This window comes from Jaculus jaculus, chromosome 16 (genome assembly GCF_020740685.1).
Source record: "Jaculus jaculus isolate mJacJac1 chromosome 16, mJacJac1.mat.Y.cur, whole genome shotgun sequence".
In the NCBI taxonomy this organism is placed as follows: Eukaryota; Metazoa; Chordata; class Mammalia; order Rodentia; family Dipodidae; genus Jaculus; species Jaculus jaculus.
The window spans coordinates 34,271,266-34,295,801 of record NC_059117.1 but is presented as its reverse complement, the minus strand read 5'-3'; the positions used below and the strand labels follow the sequence as shown (position 1 = coordinate 34,295,801).

The following is a 24,536-nucleotide window of genomic DNA, read 5'->3' as shown; positions in this document are numbered from 1 at the left end:
CTCACTATTCTGAAGAACAAAGCCAAACAAACAACTCAGATTTTTTTGGGGGGAGGGAGAGGGAGAGACAGGACTAAAACCCTAATATGCGCCATTAAAATAAAAACTTAAAATAAGTTAATACATGGTCATCAAATTAGGGCATAACTTCTGAGCAGTGTCATTCCATGTAATTAAAGAATGCAAGGAAGCAACTGTAATACGAAACCATAACTCACACGTTTAATTCTTATAAATTAATTAGAAATATGATACTTCATCAAACAGATATACAAACATTCCATATATACACATGTGGGCCTAACAGAGAATAAGCTAATGTAAAGAAAGCTGCAAAGACATAAATGTTATATTCAAGGTGGAACCATTTACAGTATCAGCAAATTGAACCGGAATCTTCGTTGCTGCTGTTGTTAGCTTGTTTGCCTTAAGTGTTTTTCATGAAAGTGGTCTTCAAATTTGTAGGCAACCAAATACTTAGAAGCTATGCTGCTCTTCATTCACACAGCACCACGAATGAATTACTCGTGTACTTAATTCCAGCATAAAAATTATACAAGCCAGGAGCGATTTTACTAGCAGATATATAACTTTACTAAAGCTTCCATGTCACAAAAATAATACTATAAATAAAGGATTAGACTTCATCTCATCGGGGTAATAAATACAATTTAAAACAAGCCAACCACCTAGAAAGGCATGATTCATGATTTAGGATAAGCTGGTGTTTGGGACAACTGTGCAAGTTTTATTTCCTCCTGCCTCCTGCCTGATCTTAGCCTCCTGATTCTAGCTGTCAGGCCCAATATTGCCCGAGGCTTGCTTCTGCCTGGAGATGTGGTCTCCATGTATCAGAATATGAACATTCGCCTTCCAGCAGGGCATGTGCATCCAGGTGTTCCAGAAAGACCACCATCATATACTTTTGACATACAATACCTCCAGAGAGCTGGGGCAATGGCTAGGTGGTTAAAGGCGTTTGCTTGCAAAGCCTGCTGGCCCAGGTTTGATTCCACAGAACTCCCCAACAAACTGATGCATGAAGTGCATGTGGCTGAAAGTCGTTTGCAGTGGCAAGAGGCCCTTCTTGTGTGTCCATTCTCTCTAGTCACAAATCAAAATATTTTAAAAAGAGAATACCTCCACACTAGCTCACAGATAGTTTGGGAAAAATACACAGTTGAAATGATGAATTCCCACTGAAATTGCTTTCCTTTTCTGTGACTTTGAGTATTAACTTTTCGATGTATTGCTCCTTTTCAAAGCATGTCAGCATTTGCCTTGTTGGGAAATATTCAGTGTCTCCCAAAATTCTTATGTTGATACCCAGTTAATACGAAGTATGAGGAGGTGGCCCTGTAAGAAGTGACTGCATCAAGCAAATGTAGCTTTCAAGATGGAACGCATGCCCTTCAAAACATAAAAATAAAAAAGTTTAAAAAATGGCCCCAAGAAACCACTTTACTCCTTTATTTATTTTTTTTGGAGGGGGGTGTTTTCGAAGTGGTTTCACTCTCGCCTAGGCTGATCTGGATTTCACTCTAGTCCAGGCTGGCCTAGGACACACAGCAATTCCTACCTTTGCCTCCTGAGTACCGCGATTCGAGGTGTGCTACCACACCTGGATCACTTTTTTTCCTTCTGTGAGTGCTGTTCAGGGAGCATGTGAACCAGGGAACTTACATAGGATTTTCCAGAACATTGACCTTGGACTTTACAGCATCCAAACTATGAGAAATGTATTTCTATTGCTGATCAGCCTTAGTTTATGTTACCTTGGTGCAGCAGTCTGAATGAACTAGGTAAGCTGTTTTGGATTACCTTATCATTTACCCTTTCAACTTCCCTAAGCTACTATCTATCAGGTGCTTATGTGCTTAGCAGCCCCGAGTATTACTCATCACAGTCCGTGTTCTGTGGCTGGTAAGTGGTGACCCAGAGGCGCAATGTCTGAGGGCTCGGACCACGAGCTACTACTTTTTCCATGCATAACCACGCCTGCTCAATCAGGCCTTTATTGCTTTTTCCCTCCTTCTTCTTTCTCTTCCTTCCACTATTTCCACTTGCGATTACTCTCAGGTATCCAAAAATAAATCAGTTCATTGCTACCTGCAACTAAAGAGGAGCAGCCCTGGGCTATCCTAACCAGCAACTGGAAATACGTGACTGTGACTGAGCTCCTGCTACACAATTAAAGTTGATTTATTATGTGGACATTACTGCTCAGGCAGTAAATACCATAGCAGAATCATTGAGACATAAGGATCTTTACATTTCTGGTCGACACCAAGTCTCTACACCCCTGTAATTAAACTTTTAAATAAAAAGACAAACACTATTTTTTCTGTGACTTCAGTCATCTTTAAAACTAGCACTGTAAGCAACAGAAAAAGCAGCACTTTAGCCACACAATACTACAACAGTGTTGCTCTCACCACCACTTCCGCTTCTCTTGAATTTATTACACCCCTGGATTTATGTCAACAAATTATGATAGTGATTCACTCAATTTTCTGATTGGATCTTATTCCTGTGGTTGAAATTCCTAGTTCAAAAACCAGACTTTTATTGTATTTTTAAAAAAATTGTATTTTGTTTTAGAATTGCATCATTCCCTTTCATGCAATATTATCCTGATGCATACAAATGTAACTTTTTCAAGTAGTTTTCTTTTTTTTTTTTTTTTTTTGCTGAAAAGCACATTTTATTAATGTCCACTGGGAAGAGGAATAAAGGGAGCCAGTCACCCTAAATTGATCTTTAGGATACTGATACAGCTTTAACTTGAAACAGAGGAAGTAGTGGGGCCAGGAAGCAGTCCTGATCAAGATGTACACCTTTACTTGTGGTAGAAAAATCTGCTGACGAACTGGACAGCACAGTATAAATTTAAGTATTCCTTGGTCTGGTCACTACCATGAACATACATTCTGCACGTATATATGATGTAGCATAGACCATGCTGGCCCTTAGGGCTTTGCAGCACTGGCTATGTCCTGGTACACTACACAGATCTTGCTTACTACAGATTTAAATAAAGACTTTTAGAGTCTTGTACGCAGCTTACTTTTCCTCTTTGCCTAACATCCTGCAGTTCTCGCCTACCCTGTACAGTTCCAGTGGGCTTGGAAACGTGCTTGCCAAAGTCATTACAGTAATACACTCACGTATCAGTCAGGTTCTTCATGAGCTTTCTCCCAGGAAGAAAAGACTGGTTTTGTTTACAGACTTTTTGGAATCTATGAGGCCTACCTTGTTTCTACATGTTTCTGGGAGCTTAAATATTCTTTTAACTGTGTTTTTCATTTTTAGATCTTCCTACAATTAGCTAATATTTATTGCTTAAGATATTTAAGTAAAAGGTATCTATAAATGATAATTTAATTTCTGTAAGTGTTTACAGTAATGGCCACAAATTAACATATAGTTTAAATTGGTATTCTTTGGTGGTGAGCTCAGAAATGGTGACCAGATCTTCCTACCAGGAATTAAGACGGGTTGCCAATGTTTTCTAGCGTGAGGCATTTAACTTCCAGTGTTCACTGTGGTAAGAAGGTGGATAGTTCAAACAATTTATTGCTGCTGTTTAGTATACATAATTAAATGAAACATGTTAAACTCCAGGGAATTTTTAATAGGTTACTTGCAATTGTTATTGCAGGCAACAGCTTGTACATGATTTTATTTCCAAATCCACAAAAAACAAATTTTATACAAATAAGCACTGTAAAAATGTCAATTACAGCCCCAGAGGCTTTGCTGGCAGAATAATTGTCTAAATTCTAGGATATGGGAAACAGGGTTGGTTCTGGATTCTTTTTTTTTTTTTCCATTTTCTTTTTTACAAAAAAATTTACAAGTGAAATGTTACTACGAAACTTTTTATAAGGAAGTTTTGCAAAACATTTACATTTTACCATCAACTATTTCTGTTTTAAAATCATTATGTAGATTTAATACCCTATGCTGCACATCAATTTATGTGGGGTGACAACTTAGTGACATGCATAAAAAACACCACAAGGCATTAAAATGGAGACTTAAATACAAATATTGTTGCAATAAAACAGTTATAAAATTGAAAAATAGGACCTAAACATCATGCTTATCTAAGTTTGACAAATTAACTTTTTCTCCTAGATTACACACTTTTATTACTGCTCTCATGAGTGTGATAAATAATGATTTAACATCAAGTTCTAATGTAATCAGCAACACATACACAAACCTAACCAAAGAAAGTATACCATAAGAAAAAACTAGTCTAACACTGGAGTTCTACCATGATAAATACATAGCTTTGCACTGATAATTACAAGAAAGAAAAGTTTCATAATGGCGGCAAAGGGACTGAGCAGTGAAATGCCATTAAACAAGACTCTACTGCACATCTGTGCCCTATTACTCTAACAGCTCTATCCCACTGAGTCAAATAAAGGACACTGAAACTTACGGGTGTTCCAAGACAGAAAGTGGACTCAGAACGGTATGCAGAACAGACTGTCAAAATATTTCTCATTTCAGTGGTGAGATGTGTAATTGCTAACACAAATTATTTTATATGCTATAAAGCTATCCAGATTCAGTTTGATATATTTATAATAGGCCTCACTGTTGATTAAAAACTAACTTCCACTGCTGATGAACATATATGGGTTTGCTTTAAAGCTGGGTCATGGGATAATGATGCAGAGTGTTCATACTTGGTATTAACAACAAAAAGTATCACTCAGAGGAAAACATGATTAAAACATTAGGAAAGTTTCTTTGCATAAAAAAATTTATAGCACTGATTGTGTAGCATGATAGATAAAATATAGATTTGATGTTTCAGCTCCTATATAATAAAATTAAAATTAACACTACCAAAATGCTCCTCTGTACCAAACAAAACAATAAACTGATTCTGATGTTTTAAAGCCAGATACATCAGTTGTTAAGAATACATTAAATAAAATATACAAAACAATTTACAAAATCCAACTAAAATTTAAAGACTTTGTTACAAGTCTACAAAAGCTTTAAGAAACTTGAAATTTATAACCACAGTGTAAAAATTTTTTCCTTTTAATCTCAAAGCTTTTTTATACAAACTGAAAGCACAAAAGGCCTTCAGTTTTATATAACGCTACAAAGGGCTGGCCTAAAGTGTTTATAGTGTAAACAGTGATCATTACAGTATCTCTCCTTCATCAAAATGACAAGAAACATCACAATTTTGGAAGAGAATTTGCAGGAGTAGTACTTTACAGAAATAATAAAGAATGCACAAGAAAACATGTACCTATATTCAAATAGTCCCCAAACCAAATGATGTTAATAAACCAAGCAGGTAAAAATCTTTAGTTTCCAAATGGTCAACTTCATTAGTTATAATTCTGTGTAAATTTTTTTTAAAACATCAAGTGTCTTACTAATGTTTAACCTAATAGAATAATCCAAATTTTCGTAAGAAACTTTTGGCCATCTTTCCTAATAAGACACTTTTCTATAAGACTTTGCATAAACAATGAAATATATCTTTTCTTTAGTTACTATTTGACTGAAAAGTATTCTGGTTTCTCAAAAATAATTTTTTGTTTCATAATATCCTATCTATTATATATTTGTTAGGCCGTCTAGATTTTAAGGAAAAATACTGATAACAACATAAAGACATCACTAATTAACTTTCTAACTGTATTAGAAATAAGATGGGATTGGCCAGTTTTCAGTAAAGGAAAACAAAAATTATAATGTAGTTCAAATAATTTTATGCTGGCCTTGCAAAAGCATAGTAATTCTTTCTTTGGCTACCAAGTCAACGCATAAAGAATTCTGCACACTGTCAACAAAACTCGTATTTACAGAATATGAAATTACATAGATCTGTAATCTACGTTTTTTTCCAATATAAACATTTAAAATGAAATTTTATGGTTCAACATAGGTTAGGAATATAATCCATCCTAACTTCAAAACATTGTGTGATAAGTTGCTTCATTTTATTTTTCTGAAGCTATCATGATTTCTAACATTTTTTTTTCCCAGCATTTTCCTAGATTTCAGTCAAAAAATTTAAGCTTTAGCTCTAAGTTTCTCCCATGTCTCCAAAATGGAGAAAGAAACTGGATTTCACTGATTGTCTGCATACACACTACTATAATGTAGTGGTAATAAAGATCTGAGATGTACCCCAGATTACTGTTTTGGAACTTAACCTAATTTAACTTTTGAAGAATTTTGAATATTTAGAAAAGACGGCCAAAACTATTTTGAATTGATATTCCAAAAATCAAGCTAAGGAAATATACTATTATCAGTTAGCTATCTGTTTTCTGTGCTATACAGAAAAAGAAATGTAAGTTGTTACTGAATGAATTTATAACAAAGTATTTCCAAAAGGAAAAAAAAAAAAAGGGTCAAATTAAGGTCCAGCCTTCAAACTACTGAGGTCTGTGTTTTAAGCATGTTAACAACATGATGTTAAAGGAGGGGAGGATTGGGTTTAAAGTTTATGTGACATATTTCCAAATAAGTACAACTTATAGCATGGAGGAAATACTTTTCTATTTCCAGTATATCAGTTTGCTTTTCCTAGTCTTTAAAATTCAACACTTCATGTGTTGAACCCAAACCCTGGAACACTTAAAAAGCCAACAATGAGAACATGATTTCCTACTCTGTAATCCACTTGACCAGCCCGTTTCCAGATGTCAAAGGTGTGTAAACGTAAGTGCAGCACTCAAGGTCTCTGCTATAAATAACTTTTCAGAATTCTTCCATGTTTGTTGAAACATTGGGAGTTGCTGGATTCGAATCTTGAGAAATGGCTGCAACTGTGACAATTCGCGGGGAGCCGAGCACCTCTGTAACAGATGAGTCCAGTTCTCCTGAGGTGACAATGGCAAGAGCTGTCCCACCTCCTTTTTTATTCTGATGTGTTTTGACATGCTTGGAGAGATGATCACTCCGCATAAACCTTTTAGAACATTCTGGACATTCAAATCTCTTTTCACCTGTAGACAAAAATGGTACACTTGTATACATTTTATTCAAATAAAATTAGAATTTTTAACAATTTATGTTGTGGTCTTATACTTTTTGTATGGTATGCTTTTTGGGTATAGTTTAACTAGACTAGACACACAGTATTTCCTTTCTGTTTTTATGGCACTAAGGATCAAACTCAGGGCCTTGCTCATGCAAGACAAGCCCTCTACCACTGAGCTATCTCCTAGCTCTTTCTGGTTTAAAAAATGGTATCAAAGACTGAAGAGAGAGCTCAGTGGGTAAAGTGCCTTGCAAGCACAAGGGCCTGAGTTCAATCCTTAGCATCTACGTAAAAAAAAGAAAAAAAAAGGATAGTGGCACATGCTTGTAACCTCAGCATTGGGGAGGCAGAGACAGATGGATCCTTGGGGTTCACTGGACAGCCAATCTCGCTGATTAGGTGAGTTCCAGGTCAGTGACACACTCTCTCTTTTCAAAAAAGTAGGTAGCCTGCAAACGACACTTGAAGTTGTCCCCTGGCTGCCACATGCATGAAAACACACACATGCGCGTGCAGACACACACACACACACATAAGCAAGCAGTATTGTAAAAGAAAAACCATGTGGCTGAGAATAAAAGATCTGAGTTTAAGAGTCTTGGCTCTGTTATAAGCTGGGAATATAAACTGAAAATATAAGCTGGAACAAGTCAAAATACTACTCTGGGCCCCAGTACCCCCACCCCCCACAAAACAAGAAGAGTATTTCAAACAATGAAGCTTGAAAATCTCAATCAGGTCTAACAAATAAGTGTTCAAGCCTCACGTCTGCACTTCTTTAAAATTGATACTTGGGTTTAGTTTCAAACTTTGGAGGTACTTTAAAGTAAGACTTTACTAATGTACTTAAGTTTTTTACAAAGCAAAAATGAGAGGCAGGAATATATATATATCAGATTAAATACAGTTTTTAGTTCCACAGAATACTGTTATTTTCATTCACACAAAGTGATCCTTAAGTACATTTTCTTCAAAATGCACAAGTTCTAAACGAAGTACTCCTATGCTTTGGAATAAAAATGAACTGAATGTTAGCAAAAAAAAAAAAAAAAAGAAAAGAAAAGAAAAGAAAAGAAAAGAAAAAATTCATCTCATTTAAAAAAATGTTTTATTTATTTATTTGGAAGGGGGCAGATAAAGAATGTGCATGCCAGGGCCTTTAGGCACTGCAAACGAACTCCAGACATATGCGCCACCTTGTACATCTGTCTTTATGTGGGCACTGGGGAATTGAACCTAGGTCCTTTGTCTGTGCCAGCAAGCATTTTAACTGCTCAGCTATTTCTCCAGCCCATCATCTTATTTTTGTGTATAATGGGTAGAACACATGAAAACTTGGTTAAATGTTAGATCCTGATGTTTACAAGGGATAACTATTAGCTTTTTCTTTAATCTCTAAAACTGTTATCTTTGTGAAATTATGTTTTCCTAGTGTGATAACCAAACTAGATAATAAGAAACATTCAGTTTGGCTGATGATTTTCTGATACTACATTTGACTTACAAAGAGAAAGCCTATAATTTCAAGTTTGTTCACATAAGGTATTTTCCCCTTTTATTGTGCTTACATTTATAGTAACTTACAGACTTTTTCTTTCAGTCTTAAAATATTGATTAAAAATGCATTAGAAAAAATTCTCAGAGGCATTCAAAATAATGGCAGAAATCTCTGAAGTAAAGGGACTTGAATATTATGAATGCTGACATTTAGGCAAGGATGAAAAATTAAATTGGGTTGAGAATCAATCGTGAACTCTGTCTTTTAAACTGTTGCATTTTATTTGAAAGAAAAAATATCAATTTATTTATTTTCAGGCTGGAGAAGTTCTGAAGATCTTATTTATTTATACTTTTACCTTACAGATGAATAAATCAGTTTACCTGTGAGTCATACAACTTATTCATGTTAAGAGTAGAACTCAAGATACCTGACTTATAGTCTGGGCTTTTTATGCTATCCCCACAGTAACTAGAAATTGCAGTTATTTTGTAGCAACTAAAGCTAAGATTTAGCAAAGAAATCAGATGGTCATGGGATCCTTCTCGAAGTACACAGATGGAGACTAAACTGTACACAGTGACCATACAGTAAATATTTAGTAACTGTCATGTTCAATGCTCATAAACACAGTCATTTCTCAATAAACATTCATAGAATATCTGTGCCAGTTACTGATGATAGGAAAGCTACTGGAACTCTCTGGCTTTAAGGAACATCCATTCTTTTGAGTTATTTGCTAACACGTACAGCTATCCATCCCAATTAACAAATAGTGAAGTTCTAGTGCCCAGCTACACAGTGATAAAAATGGCAAGATAAGTGGGAAATAAAGGTGACATGTTTAATACATGAACTTTCTAGCCTGTCCAGTGGTGTGGATACTCAACTAATTTCAAGCAATAAAAGAACTGACTAGAATCTCAAATATTCAAATAATATTGTGCAATCACACTCGAATTTAGGGAATGATTCGTTTCAGTGCTTACCCTAGTCCACTGAGGTGCATTTACATTAAAACATTTCTATACTTCCCACCCTTAGCAAACATTAAAACATTATGAATGTTCTTTACTTCAAGAAGGTGAAAAGTGTTTCCATTAATTAAATATGATATATTTTATAAATATAATACTTTAATAATACATGTATTTTCATAATTCATGATATTTTATAATTAAAACACCTAATTATCAAATCTGTTGATAATGGCTACTGTTATAAATAGAAAAGCCCTACAAAGATCTCGCTCCCTGGAAGTTATATGATGTTACATGGTAAAAGGGTCTTTGCAGCTGTAACTAAGTAAGGCTACAGAACTTAAATAGGGAAATTATTCTGAATTATCTAGGTGGGGGTCAATCTAATCACAAGAGCAATTCAAAGAAAAGCTTTCTATAGCTAGAGACAGATTAGATGTGTGTGTGTGTGGGGGGCTAAACTGGAGTGGGTCACATGGCATGTGTGAAAAGAAATAAGGGCACTATCCAAGAGCAAACACTGGTTTCCCAGTGGACAGGCAGCAAAGAAATGGGGACCTAAGTTCAACAACAAGAAAGAAATGAATAACTGACAGTGTGAATGGGCCTGGGAGCAGATTCTCTCCCAAAGCCCCAGGAAGCAGGGTAGCCCAGTTCTCGGCTCTGTGAGGTCGAAGCAGAAATTATGAAGTAATGAATGTGCTATCTTCAGCTGCTAAACTTCTTTTGGGGCAAATTCAATGGTGAGAATATTAGTCTTATCTTGAAATTGGGTTTTACTGTGTATTCAGTCCAGGCTGGCCTGGAATTCACTATGCAGCACAGGCCGCCCTCAAACTCAGACGTGCCCTGCCTTTACTTCCGGAATGCTAGGATCACACGGTGTGTGACCATGCTGGATAAAAAGAGCCTCATTTTGCTTTTCATACTGAGATACTTTTGTTGGATATCAAATGAGTGGATAGATGCCACCTTACCCCCAACCTCTACAGTTTCTAAGGGGACATCTGCCATCATTCAACTTTTTGTTAACTCATATACACAATGGGACACTTTCTTTTGGCTCTCCTCAAGATTTTTTTTTTTTTGGTTTTTCGAGGTAGGGTCTCACTCTGGCCCAGACCGACCTGGAATTCACTATAGAGTCTCAGGGTGGCCTTGAACTCATGGCGATCCTCCTACCTCTGCCTCCCGAGTGCTGGGATTAAAGGCATGAGCCACCACGCCTGGCTTCTCTTCAAGATTTTTACCTTCAGCTTTGATTTGCAGCAGGCTGACCAAGAGACACATCTGGGTCTGTTTTTCTTTCGGCTCTTGTCTGAGATTTAGGAAACTTCCTAAATCTTTAATGTATACCTAATATGGGGAATCTCAGCCATATCTCTTCTAATTTTTTCTCTATCAATCTTTCTCCTTTCTTCCTCAAAGCCCAATGACACATTTAAAGTCTTTTATTATCAACCCACAGGCCTGTGAGATCCAGTTCATTTTCTGATCTTTTTCTTGTCTTTCAGATTTCATAATTTCTAGTATTATCATCCACTGAACCAATTCTTTCCTGTCACCTCCATTTAGTTACTGAGCACTGGGTAAATTGTTTACTTTGAATATCGTACCTTTTCAGTTATTTTCCACTTTCTCTGCTCAAAACTTCTACATTTCTATTCATTTAAATCATGTTTGCCTCTAGTTCTTGGACTATAGTTACAATACATGCCTGAACATCTTTGATCAGTTCCAAAACTTGGATTACCTTGCCATGTGTTAGTATGTTTTCTCCCTTGAGAAGGTACTTTTACTTTGTTCATATGTAGAACAATTTTGGACTGCATGCTGGCCATTTTAGGTATGTTATAGAGACTCTGAGTCTAGCAGGAATCTTCTAGAATACGTTGTATTAGTAACCAATCAACTTATGTTCAGACTAAATGGTTATTCCACTTTCTGTGAGTTTCAAGATTAACTCATTTCAAAAGTTTTGTTAGCTGTTTTGGGGTCCTAGCACATACTGACAATTAAGTGTTTGTGAGAGTTCACTTGTTGAGGCCTACTCTATGTCTGTCTTATACATGCTTAGCTCAAGATTGCCCAGAATTTCTTTTGATGACACACAGAATTAGTAAGCAACCTTTCATCCTCCACATTTTGTAGCCCACAAATATCCTTTTATCTTTTTTGTGAGGCCTCTTGTACTATTTGTCTGTGACTACACTTTAAAGAACATGACAGAAAAAATAATGGCAAGTCCCCTAGTCCATGGAAAACAAAGGTTCTTTATCCTGAACCCTCTGCCCAGAAATGGTGCCTCTGCTATCACTACTACAGTAAGTCTTCAAAATGATCCTGCTGTGGGAGCACAGGGACCCCTTTCTTGCTTCTCTAGCTGTATGTAGGAGGGTTCTTCCACTGTTTGCTGCTTGGATCTGTTATGCAGTACCCACAAAGTACCTTGGGAGACAAGCAGGGAGAGACATGTGAAACTTATCTGTGCTACTTATTCAAGTTTGATTTTATGGATTGCCTGCTACTGTTTGTTTATTTTTTTCTGAGGGAGGGTCTCACTTTTTGACCTGGAATTCTCTATGTAGTCTTAGGGTGACCTCGAACTGACAGTGATCCTCTCCCCAGTGCCAGGATTAAAGGCATGTGACACCACGCCCAGTTACTGTTTACTTTTGACTATCATCATTTAGATGGCCAAGAACACAAAGTTTTAAAGTAGTTAATGGGACCAATGGACTGTAGATAGCCTGGTACATTTTAGCTGATAATGAGCTCACAAGAAAACAGTTCTGACCATTATAAACAATAGTTGAAGTCTATGTGTAAAAAATTCTGGGATAAAACTTAATGCAGCCCACAAAATTTCTGGTCTTATCTATTTGATCTAGTTTTCCTTATTCTGTAAGAGTACATTCCGGGCTGGAGGGATGGCTTAGCGGTTAAGGCATTTGCCTGCAAAGCCAAAGGACACAGGTTTGATTTTCTAGGACCCACGTTAGCCAGATGCACAAGGTGGTGCACGCGTCTGGAGTTCATTTGCAGTGGCTGGAAGCCCTGGTGCACACATTTTCTCTCCCTCCCTCCCTTCCTCCCTCCCTCTCTCCCCCCCCCTTTTTCTTTGTCAAATAAATAAATAAATTAAAAAATTTTTAAATATTTTTGAAAAAGAGTACATTCCTATTTTTTCATTTTCTTCAGTATAATTACTAATAGAATTATAAATATATGTTACTTTATATAAAAGTATATTTTGGCCATATATTATGAAAAGCCCATATAAGCTGTAAAGAACATCACTGGGCTGCCTTTTTTTTTTTTTTTTTTTTTTAAGCAGGCAACAAAGAACAAGAGGTTGAGGATGTAACCTCCTTATAACACTATTGGAAATCAAACCTAGATAGCCTATTTTTTGGTAGAGTATGACCAGCAAATAAAGCAGTCTAATAAGCAAGAAACATCTCCACAACAAAATAAAATGTTCCTAAAGGTAAGCTATATTGATAATACATGAAGTATGTGCATTCACATACCATTCTTACCATACCCAATAATCATTTGGCTATATTAGTGTATTATTTGCCAAATATCAGGAAATGTTATATATAAATCTTTTAGGTTTAGAATGACAGCACAATTACATCTAATTTCCTCCCTACTATTTAACTTTTTGTTAACCTATAGACACAATGGGATACTTTCTTTTGGCTCTCTACAAGATTTTTAACTTTAGCTTTGATTTGCAGCAGACTGACCAAGAGACACATCTGGGTTTGGTTTTCTTTTAGCTCTTGTCTGAGATTTAGGAAACTTCCTAAATATTTCATTTATACCTAATATATATATATATATATATACCTAATTTATAAATTTATACCTAGTTGACTGTACCTAACAGTACAGTCAAAAATGGGGAGAGGGTTCAACCTAAAAGATAAGGAAAGGAGTACCAAATTAATGGTTACATCATATATACAAGCTGGAATAGATTCTCAAACAAAGAGAATGTGCTCTGCACTATATCAAAAGAACCACATAATATCTGGGACTCAAAGTGACGACACAAATATGGAATATAAAACAGAAAATCACAGTCTATTCAGGATACATTAACTCTACTATCATGAATAGGACAAAATATTTCAGGATGTGCATTAAAAGAAATGTCCACAGTGCACAGCTATACTTGGGTAGTAAGACAGCTTCTGGGTAACACAGTCCCAACCAATCATCTTGAAGTAAAAGCAATCAGCTCATACTGACACTTTCATACTCTTTTACTTAAACATATTCATCAATAAAACATATTAATCAATTATCATCAACTGAAATGAAAAGTTAAGGGCCACTGGGAAGTTTAAGAAATGTCTGCAACATTGAAAAAGTCAATATAAAGACAAAAAGTGAGTATGAGAAAAAGTTATAGATGAAAAATAGGTATTTTCAACAAGTAAAAACAGCATGCAATAAAGAAACAGTAAAAAAAAAATGTATTTTCAGTGAGTGACTACACTGACACCATGAGACCATCATGCAATAATAAACACTACCTAGCACTCTTGGAAATGAAAACAAATTTAACATAAATATTTTAAGAAATTTTCAAAAGATAAAGGAGCTATCAAAAAAACTGTAATACATTAAAAAAAATCTAGAAATCCAACATAGTAGAGTCCAGAAAGAATACAAAAAACACAGATTAACTAAAGTTAGGAGTCTGAATGGTGAGGCAAGTATTATGGCACAAGGAAGGTAGAAGCCGAGGTAGAGGTAGGAGGATCTTGAGTTTGAGGTCAGCCTGGGATACATAGTGAGTTCCAGGCCAGACTGAGCTACAAAGTGAAATTCATTGTCAAAAAGGAAGGAATGTTGGGTGTGGTGGAGCACGCCTTTAATCTCAGTACTTGGGAGGCAGAGGTAGGAGATCACAGTCAGTGTGAGGCCATCCTAAGACTACATAGTGAAGTCCAGGTCAGCATGGACTACAGCGAAACCCAACCATGAAAAACAAACAAACAAACAAACAGACAGACAGACAGACAGACAGACAAACAAACAAAAAACAAAAAAGGGAGGAATGAAGGAAGGAAGAAAGAAAAGAAAGAAGGATGAAAGAAAAGGGCAGAGAAAAAGAAGAAGGGAGAAAGGAAAGAAGAAAGGAATTGAAAGGATAGGTGCATGTAAGTACATAGGAACTGATCTGAAAAGAGGTTCCAGTGGTCAAAGACAGAATTATTTAGACAAGAAAATAAATGATGACAGTACTGTTTTATAACCCAAAGAAAAAATATGCTCATGTTGAGTCCAAACTACTGTAAATACATGACTGACGAGTCATTTTTACAGTTGGAACAATTGGAAAAGCAGTTCTCTCTCTCTTCCTTCCATGAGAATTCCAATTATAAACTGTATAAAGATGGAGACAGATAAGTGAAATGTGACCTTTACAACTCCACAGCAATAACTCCAGAAAGCAAGATCCACTAAGGAATGCAAAAGCGACTGGCACATGGTTTTCTTCAAGGAGACATTACATTTGCATAGATGTCAAAATATACCTAAAGATTCCCCCTTTTCCATTATTGTACTTGTTTTAACATATGTTCAAAAATTCTTGAATGATCCTTTGTCCAGGTGGTAGAACTTAATTCCCTTCCCCTTCACAATATTAGCAATTCACCCAGGTTAACAAGGAGAAGAGTACTAGCCGTGATGTTCTTCCCAAGGACTCTTGAGTACAAACATGAGAAACACAGACAAGCCTAAACCAAGGGACACACCACCAAATCTGTGATTAGTACTTGTCAAAAATGTCAAGGCAATCCAAGACAAAAGAAAGAATTAGGAAATGTCACAGAGTCCAGGAAGCCCTGACAAAATAAATGTGTTTAGATTTAATCCTAGAACAGAAAAGGCACAATGGTGACAAAATCTGCAGTTTTAATTAACAGCATTATAACATCATTAATTTCTTAGTTTTCATGAGTTACTATGGTTATGTAAGAACTTGGCACCAAGAAAAACATGGAGAGAAAAGCACATGATAATTCTTTGTACTTTTGTAACTCTTATTAAATATGAATGATATTAAAACACAAGAGGAATATGGAACTCCAACAAGACTTATCAGAGAAGGCCCTTTGTATGGCCCATTACAGAAACATCAAAACTCCAAAGCAAGTTAACAATACTACAAGCAGTAAAGGGAAAAACCAGCTCACAACAGCAGGAATGCCAGAATAACCTCAATCCTGTCATCAGCAACCCTAAGAGCAAGAAAAGATGGGAACAATATATTCTAAGTGCTGAAGGCAAATAACTTCCAACCAAAACTATTTCCTGCAAATTACCTTTCAAAAGTTATGGGAGAAATAAGATATTTCAAGACAAAATAAAAAACAATTAATTATGACAACTAAGCCAGTTGTATAGAAAAGCTGAATGGCAAATTTTCACAGGGAAAAAGATAGTCCCATCTTCAAGAGCACAAGAAAGGATCCACTTCATGAAAGAAGCACATAAACAAGGATGAAACAAAAGATTCAATTCTGTCTCACACAACAAAATAGCAAACTCTCAGCAGAAAAGGAAATGGAAAGTCAACAATCCAGGTAACCAGGACATCACCCAACAAATACTCTTTTTCTATGATAGCCCTAAATGTACATGGCCTCAACTCTCCAATGAACACAGACTGAATGACTGGAATAAAAAGCAAGACTCCAAGAAACCTATCTATCCAGCAGAGAAGTTCATGGAAGCCAGAAACAAGCAGGCGTGGCCATGCCTACAAAGTAGAATTCAACCCAAAACTCATTAGAAAACGCAAAAAGAAACATTCCATCTTAATAAAGGGAACAATCCATCAAGCAGATATCACAGTTGCAAATATTTATGCACCAAATACTAGGGATCCTAACTCTATAAAACAAACTCTAGGAGATAGAAGAGTACCTAAGTTTAGACACGATCACAGTGGGAGACTTCAATACCCCACTTTTTTCATTTAGACAGGTCATCCAGACTAAAATATTAGTAAACAAACTTATATCAACTGGGCCTAAATAATTAATCTAGAGTAGTCTATCCATCAGATAGGAAACACATGCTCTTCTCAGTGGGTCACAGAACTTTCTCCAACACTGATCACATAATGGATAACAAAACAAACCTTAACAAAAACTCTACTGACCCAAAGAGGAATGAAAGTAGAAATTAACGAAAAGCGAGGATACACAAGCAACACAAATTCTTGGAGATGGAAAAACACACTTGAGTGAACAATGTTATCTAAGAAATTTAAAAATTCCCATGAATAAATGAAAATGATAATACCACCTACCAGATACTCTGGGATAGGGTCATAGTAGTCCCAAGAGGAAACTTCACAGCTGTAAGTGCCCATAGCAAGATATTAGAGTGATCTCAAATAAACCACCTAACGGTTTCACCCTCAGCATACACAGTGAATTCCAGGTCAGCCTGGGCTAGAGTGAAATCCTACCTCAAAAACAAAAAAACAAACCGAAACAACAAAGCAACCCCAAGCCCCGTAGATGGCAAGAAATAATAAAAGTTAGGGCAGAAATTAATGAAACGGAAACTATAAGATAAGTTTGTTTTTTGAGAAAATTACTGGTAAACCCTTAGCCTTACTAACAAAAAGAATGGGAAAAATGGGGCTGGAGGGATGGCTTGTTGGTTAAGCGCTTGCTTGTGAAGCCTAAGGACTCCGGTTCCAGGCTCGATTCCCCATTACCCATGTAAGCCAGATGCACATGGTGATGCATGCATCTGGAGTTGGTTTGCAGTGGCTGAAGGAGCTGGTGAGCCCATTCTTTTTTTTGGGGGGGGCATTCTTTCTCTCTGTGTGGGTGTCTGTCGCTCTCAAATAAATAAATAAATAAAAATTAACAAAATCTTTTTAAAAATGAGTTGGGAGAAAACCCAAGTTTACAAAACTAGAGACAAAAAATGGGTTGTTATAACTGATGCCAATGAAATCCCACACACCATTAGAGAATACTTTGATAATTTATAGTCCAAAAAGCTAGAGAGTTTTGAAGAAATGGACCAATTTATAAATACCTATAACCTCCCAAACTAAAGTGGATGACATCAGAACTTAAATAAGCCCATTACAAGCAATGAGATTGAAGATGTAATTCATTTTTCTCCCAAATGAAAAACCCTGGACCAAGAATCACTATAGAATCTTATCAAATTAAATATATCTTAATTCCAACTCTTCTCAAGGTGTTCAACAATATAGAAAGAGAAGGAACATGACCAAAGTCATTCTCTGAAGCCAGCATTACCCAGATCTCTAAACAGAGGGGCATAGGTGCAAAATTTTTCAATAAGACTGTTGCAAAGTCATCCAAGAACACAGTAACATAATCCATCATAACCATGTGGGGGTTAATTCTATGGATGCAAGGCCAGTTCTTTTCTTTTCTTTTCTTTTTTTTTTTTTTTTTTGGTTTTTCAAGGTAGGGTCTCTGGTCCAGGCTGACCTGGAATTAACTCTGTAGTCTCAGGGTGGCCTCGAACTCATGGCGATCCTCCTACCTCTGCCTCCCGAGTGCTGGGATTAAAGGCGTGCGCCACCACGCCCAGCTAAGGCTGGTTCTTATACATAAATTAATAAATGTAACACACCATACAAACTTAAGGACCGAAATCACATGATCATCTCAATTGATGCAGGATAGGCATTTGACCAAGTCCAACATGGAAAAAAATATGCAGACAGAACATACCTCAAAATAATAAAGGTCATTATATGATATGTCACAGCCACAGCCAACATTGTATTAAATGGAGAAAGACAGACCATTTTCTCTAAAGTGAGGAATGCAATAAGGATGTCCAGATGTCTACTCGTACCACTTTTACGGTAACTTCTAGCCAGAGAAAGAAGGAGAAGATAGAGAAAGTTCTAGCTAGAGAAAATAAGAAGGCATAAAAGGAATAAAAATAAGAAAGCAAGAAGGCTTCCCTGTTGGCAGATGACATGATTCTATACTTAAAAGACCCAACAGAGTCTACAAAAAACAAACAAACAAACTCCTAGAGTTAATAATTACCTGAGGTAAATAAAATCAATATGCAAAAGCCAGTTGCTTTTATATATACTAATAATAAACTTAAGAGAAAGACATCAAGGAAAGCATCCCATTCACAACAGTTACCAAAACAATCACTCACTTAGGAATAAACCTAGTAAAATCCAAGAAGATACCACACAATGAAAAGACCACCCATGTTTCTGGATTGGCAGAGTCAACATTGTAAAAATGGCAATTTTACTAAAAATAATCTACAGATTCAATGCAATTCCCATTAAAATTCCAATAATATTCCTCACAGAGCTCAAAAAAATTAATACAGGAATTCGTAAGAACCTACAAAAGACCATGAGTAGCCAAAGCAATCCGATGGAGAAAGAACACAGCAGGAGGTATCTCAAATTATACTATAGGGCAATGGTGATAAAAATAGCATGGTAAAGGGAAGAGAAAGGAAGGGAGGAGGGTACTTAATAGGTTGATATTGTATATATGTAAGTACAATGATTGTTATGGGGAGGTAATATGATAGAGAATGGAATTTCAAAGGAGAAAGTGTGTGGGGGGGGAGGGAATTAACAGGGGATTTTTTATAATCATGGAAAATGCTAATAAAAATTTAAAACAAAGAAAAATGACTATGTACAGTGTCAATAAAAATGCAGATTCAACCCCCCCAAAATAAAAATAAAATAAAGTAAATAAAATAAATAAATAAAAAATAGCATGGTACTGACTATAGCAGGCATAATGAAATAGGCAGTGAAATAGACAAAGGATCTAGAAATTAATCAACAGTGCTTTTGCCACCTAATCTTTGATAAGCAGATAAAAAAATTCAAAGGAAAAAGACAGCTTATTCAACAAATGGTGCTGGCATCCTGATTATCCACCACAAATGAATAAAACTAGATCCATGCCTCTCTGTACAAATAGCAAGTCAAATGGACTGAGAACCTCAATCTAAAAACCAGTAAAACGTGGGCATGTGCTCTTTCTCTCTTCTTCCTTCCCTCCCATCCATCCATCCTTCTATTCATCCAGTCTACGCTTACAAATAAAAATATTTATTTTTTTTTAAAAAAGAAAAACTTGGGCTAGAGATATGGCTTAGCAGTTAAGGTGCCTGCTTGCTAAGCCTAAGGACCCATGTTCTACTCTAATTCTAAGCATTAGAATCAGCCTAGATGCCCATCAACAGATAAATGGATAATGGAAATATGACACACATACATAAGCAGCACAGAAAAATTAAATTAAATTATGAAATTGATATAAAATGTATGGATCTGGAATGAATCTTATTAAGTGACTCAGACCAAAACTGCATGTTCCCTCTGTTGGGCAGGTCTCGGCTTGTACTATCTATATCTGTCTGTGTATCTATCATCTATAGGAGGGGAAATATGGATAAAAACCTATGAACAGAACTGTAACTAAAAGTGAACATATAAAGCTGAGCTGAGGAGTGGGCAGGGATCAGGAAAAGGATACATGTGACATGTAAACAGGAGGAGGGAAACTACAGGGGGCAAGAAGCTGGGGAGATGGGGAATGGTAAGAGAGTAGGCATCAGTAAAAACAAATTGTGTTTAAAAATGCTATTAAAATAAATAAATAGCCAAGTGTGGTGGCACTCATCTTTAATCCTATCACTTGGGAGGCTGAGGTGGGAGATCACTGTGAGTTCCAGGCCAATCTGAGACTAATTCTATAAGTTAAGACCCTACCTCGAAAAACCCAAAATAAACAAACAAACAAATGAAAAAGTAGCAACAAAGTAAAGTGAAGGGTCTTGTGCTTGCTAGGAAAAGCACACACCACTGAGATCCATTTCAGTCCTCAGATGGTCCATCTTCTCCCTCTGTCCCTCATTCCCTCAACTTTCCTTCCTCTCTCCCTCCCTTCCTTTCTTCCTGTTGGCATACAGAGATTTAGGTAGCATTCATTCCAGCATTTCCAAATACAACTTATTTTCATTAATTTTCATCTATAGGATGGAGCTAGTTTCTATCCCAGAGTGTCACTTTAGAACCAAACGAAATAATACATATATATATATAACTGATATATATATAGCTGAGGAAAAAACCAGCTCTACTCCTCTTATGTTCCACATATACCTTCAAGTCCTATTCATAGTTAATTCAAATTCATTTATTCACATTAAATAATAAATAAGACCCAAGCATGAACAGAAAAAAAGTAAAAAACTGCTTTACCAGATGTTACACAATCAAACAGCAACCTTACCAGGTTGCTTAAAAGATCGAACAAAAATAAAACTTTAAAGCTATTAGAAAACAAAAAGTTTCAAAACATCTTGGTATGGGAAAAAAAAATTTTTTTAAAGACATTCCGGGGCTGGAGAAATGACTTAGCAGTTAAGGTGCTTGTCTGCAAAGCCTAAGGACTCAGGTTCAATTCCCCAGAACCCATATAAGCCAGATGCATATGGTGGTACATGTGTCTGGAGTATACCTTCAGTGGCCAGTGGCCCTGGAGTGCCAATTGTCTCTCTCAAGTAAATAGAAAGTATTTTTTAAAAGAGATTCTAACTAGCCGGGCGTGGTGGCACACACCTTTAATCCCAGCACTCGGGAGGCAGAGGTAGGAGGATCGCCATGAGTTTGAGGCCACCCTGAGACTCCATAATGAATTCCAGGTCAGCCTGGGCTAGAGTGAGACCCTACCTCGAAAAACCAAAAAATAAAAATAAAAAAATAAAAATAAAAAAAAGAGATTCTAACTAAATACAAGTATAAAACTTAAGTGTGACAAAAGATAGAGTAAAGGCTGTAGAGATGGCTTAATGGTTCAGATGCTTGCCTGCGGAAGCCTAAGGATCCAGGTTCGACTCCTCAGTACCCACGTAAGCCAGATGCACATGGTGACACATGTGTCTGGATGCTCTGGCACACTCATTTTCTCAATTTGCCTCTCTCTCACAATATGGGTAGATAGATTTTTACAAAAGATAGAAAAATTAATAAAAGTCTAGCAATATAAAAACATATAAATCAAACAAATAAGAGAAAAAGGAAAAAAAGTGAGAGTAACAAAGCACATATACCTGGACTTCATTTGCAGTGGATGGTGGCCCTGGTGCACCCAAACCAACCAACCAACCAACCAACCAACCAACCAACCAACCAACCAAACTACCTACCCACCCACATACCTATCTATTTCAAATAAATATCTTTAAAAGATACAATAAAATAAAAAATAAGAGAGGGGCTGGAGAGATGGCTTAGCGGTTAAGCGCTTGCCTGTGAAGCCTAAGGACCCCGGTTCGAGGCTCGGTTCCCCAGGTCCCACATTAGCCAGATGCACAAGGGGGCGCACGCGTCTGGAGTTCGTTTGCAGAGGCTGGAAGCCCTGGCGCGCCCATTCTCTCTCTCCCTCTATCTATCTTTCTCTCTGTGTCTATCGCTCTCAAACAAACAAACAAATAAATAAATAATTAAAAAAAAATAAGAGAGACTAATGTGAGAGGAGAACGGGATAAGATGAAGAATAGAGTTGCGACCAGGAAAGTTAGGGGGAAGGGAATTATCATGGTTTATTATTATTATTATGGAAGTGTTCAATACTTTTCAAATAACCAATATGCTTACAGTCACTGATAATCATGAAAAATGCAAATCTCAAAAATAAAAAGCATTTTGGACAAAATCTTTTGAGACACTATTAAGTAGTAAGCACACATGAAATAGAGACTACTTATCAGTGGCTGATGGAGAAATTATAGACAAACAGCATAAACACACACACTATTCTCTATGATGTAGTAACGGCTTATACACACTCATTACTTTCCTAGCAGAGAAGTTCGTGAGAGCAAAAGAACCCAGCAACGACTTCATCGTCTGGGAAATGGATTAATACCCCAGTAATGGTAATAATGATAATGCACATGTCTTAAAAGATGTGATCAATACATGCAATCAAGCATACACAGACTTGAACAAGTCTCAAATCATAGTAATGAAATGACTGTATATCATTTATGCAATATTTCATAGTTTACACAAAACAATGTTATATGTAGACTCATAAATAACATGGATAAGGTTATTAAAATGCACTAAAATACAGAAACAATCATGGATTCATGGTAACTGCTGTCTTTGATACTGACTTTACAAATGAGTTGATTTACAACAAAAACAAACAAAATTAAAAAAAAAAATCCCAGAAAAGATACTAGCATCCACCAATTCTGAGTGAGAGCTGGGTGGATATTTGTTATATTATTTCTGATATTTTTGTGGATTTCTTGCATGTGTAAAGACAAAAAAGAAAACCATAAAAGTCACCAATATGATTATAATTCATTTTTATCTATTTAAATACAGGAAAACTACTGTGTGAACTTAATATTCTAAGACTACAAGATAAGCAAAAGGAACAAGCTTTAAGTCAGATAAATATGCTGATCAAGATTACAAATAGAATCCTGTGTGTCTCAGAATAAAGTGATCACTTCTGATCTTCAAAGAGAATTCTTTCTCCTTAGTTGGCACATTTCCAATGTATACTACCACTAAAACTTTCACCTAAGCACTAACCAAGTAAAAATCACAGTTGTGTCCTAAAATAAACGAACCTGTGTGGGTCCTTCTATGCCTCTGAAGCTCATCACTCCTTGTGAATCTTTTGCCACAAAACATCCAGTTGCATATAAAAGGTCTTTCTCCAGTATGCCAGCGAAGATGTGCTCGTAGGTGAGACGTTTTACCATAAACTTTTCCACATCCTTCAATATGACAGATATGCTGTTTCTTTTTTCCTGGTTCATTACTGCCCCTAACGAAAACAAAACCAACATTAATTACACTCCCCAGACTAAACCTCTATCTATGGAAAAACCATAGGCAATCTATATAATTACAAGATGCTTTCTTAAGTTTGTTTGATTCACAATGCCACAATTTAAGTCAGAAATTTTTTTTTACTATTCTATTTATTATTTGAAAGGATAAAGAAACAGAGAGACAAAGAAAGACAGAAAGAGAGAATATGAGAATGGGCATACAAGGGCCTCTTACCACTGCAACAGAACTCCAGATACATGCACCACTTTGTACGTAGGTACTAGAGAACTGAACCCAAGTTGTTAGCTTTGCAGGCTTGCCTTAACCACTAAGCCATTTCTCTAACCTCAGAAAAATTTCAACTCAGGAAAAAATAAAATAGGTTGGTGTACTACATAAAAAATGCTAATAAAAGTTGTTAAATTTTGAATTTACGTTTGCTATCTAGTCCTCTGTTATCTTACATCTGTGATGTAGCTGAAAGTGTTGTTGAACTTACAACCCTCATGGCTCAGCATCCCTACCATATAGATTATAGGTGTGTGATACAACATCTGGCTTAGATAAATAAATCTATTGGGAGCTTTTTGAGACACTTAAAAATTCTCCTCTAAATACTAAAACGATAGCTACTCCAGTTAGAAGTGGAGGGTGCCTAGATTCACTTCCAGCAGTGTTGTGAGAGGCACATGGCCCCTTCACAGCAGAGCTACTGACTAATGAACTAAACAAAGCACCATATCTAGGAAATCTAGTGAGTCTGTGGATTTAAGCTAATCTTCTTTCTTCCTTGTCCCTCCATAACAAAGGAACATTACACAATGGTGCAGGGTCATATTCTTCCTGCTTACCAACCAAAGGGCTCTCTCTCTCTCCAACAGGGCAGGAAGCATCATTTCTCCTACTCCAGGTACCTTTTGCTGATACTAAATTCTAGGTGAGTGAGGTTAAAGATAGGGAACTCCCTTCTACCCAGTGCCCAGCCCAGGGACATGAACCCTACTTTGATGGTGACACAAAGAAAACTGCAATGGTCCTCATGGTCCTTGATGGCTTCATTCAAGAGTTCAAAAACTAAAGCTACCAGGTTGGCAGAGGCAAGTTGAGAAAACTCAAGCAGTTGTTGTCCCAGCC

The 24,536-nt window shown here is 36.4% G+C and overlaps 1 protein-coding gene across 1 annotated transcript in view; it reads right to left on the bottom strand.

Annotated features, from left to right (window-relative positions):
* Nucleotides 1-200: 200 nt before the first annotated feature.
* Sp4 (Sp4 transcription factor) overlaps nucleotides 201-24,536 on the bottom strand; it is a 70,511-nt gene continuing 46,175 nt past the window's right edge. The window contains exons 4-5 of the mRNA XM_004652823.3: nucleotides 23,195-23,394; nucleotides 201-6,998 (exon numbers count right to left, since the gene is read on the bottom strand). Coding sequence (XP_004652880.2) covers nucleotides 6,751-6,998; nucleotides 23,195-23,394 — 448 coding nt within the window. The 3' untranslated portion in view covers nucleotides 201-6,750. The remainder of the gene's footprint in view (nucleotides 6,999-23,194; nucleotides 23,395-24,536) is intronic.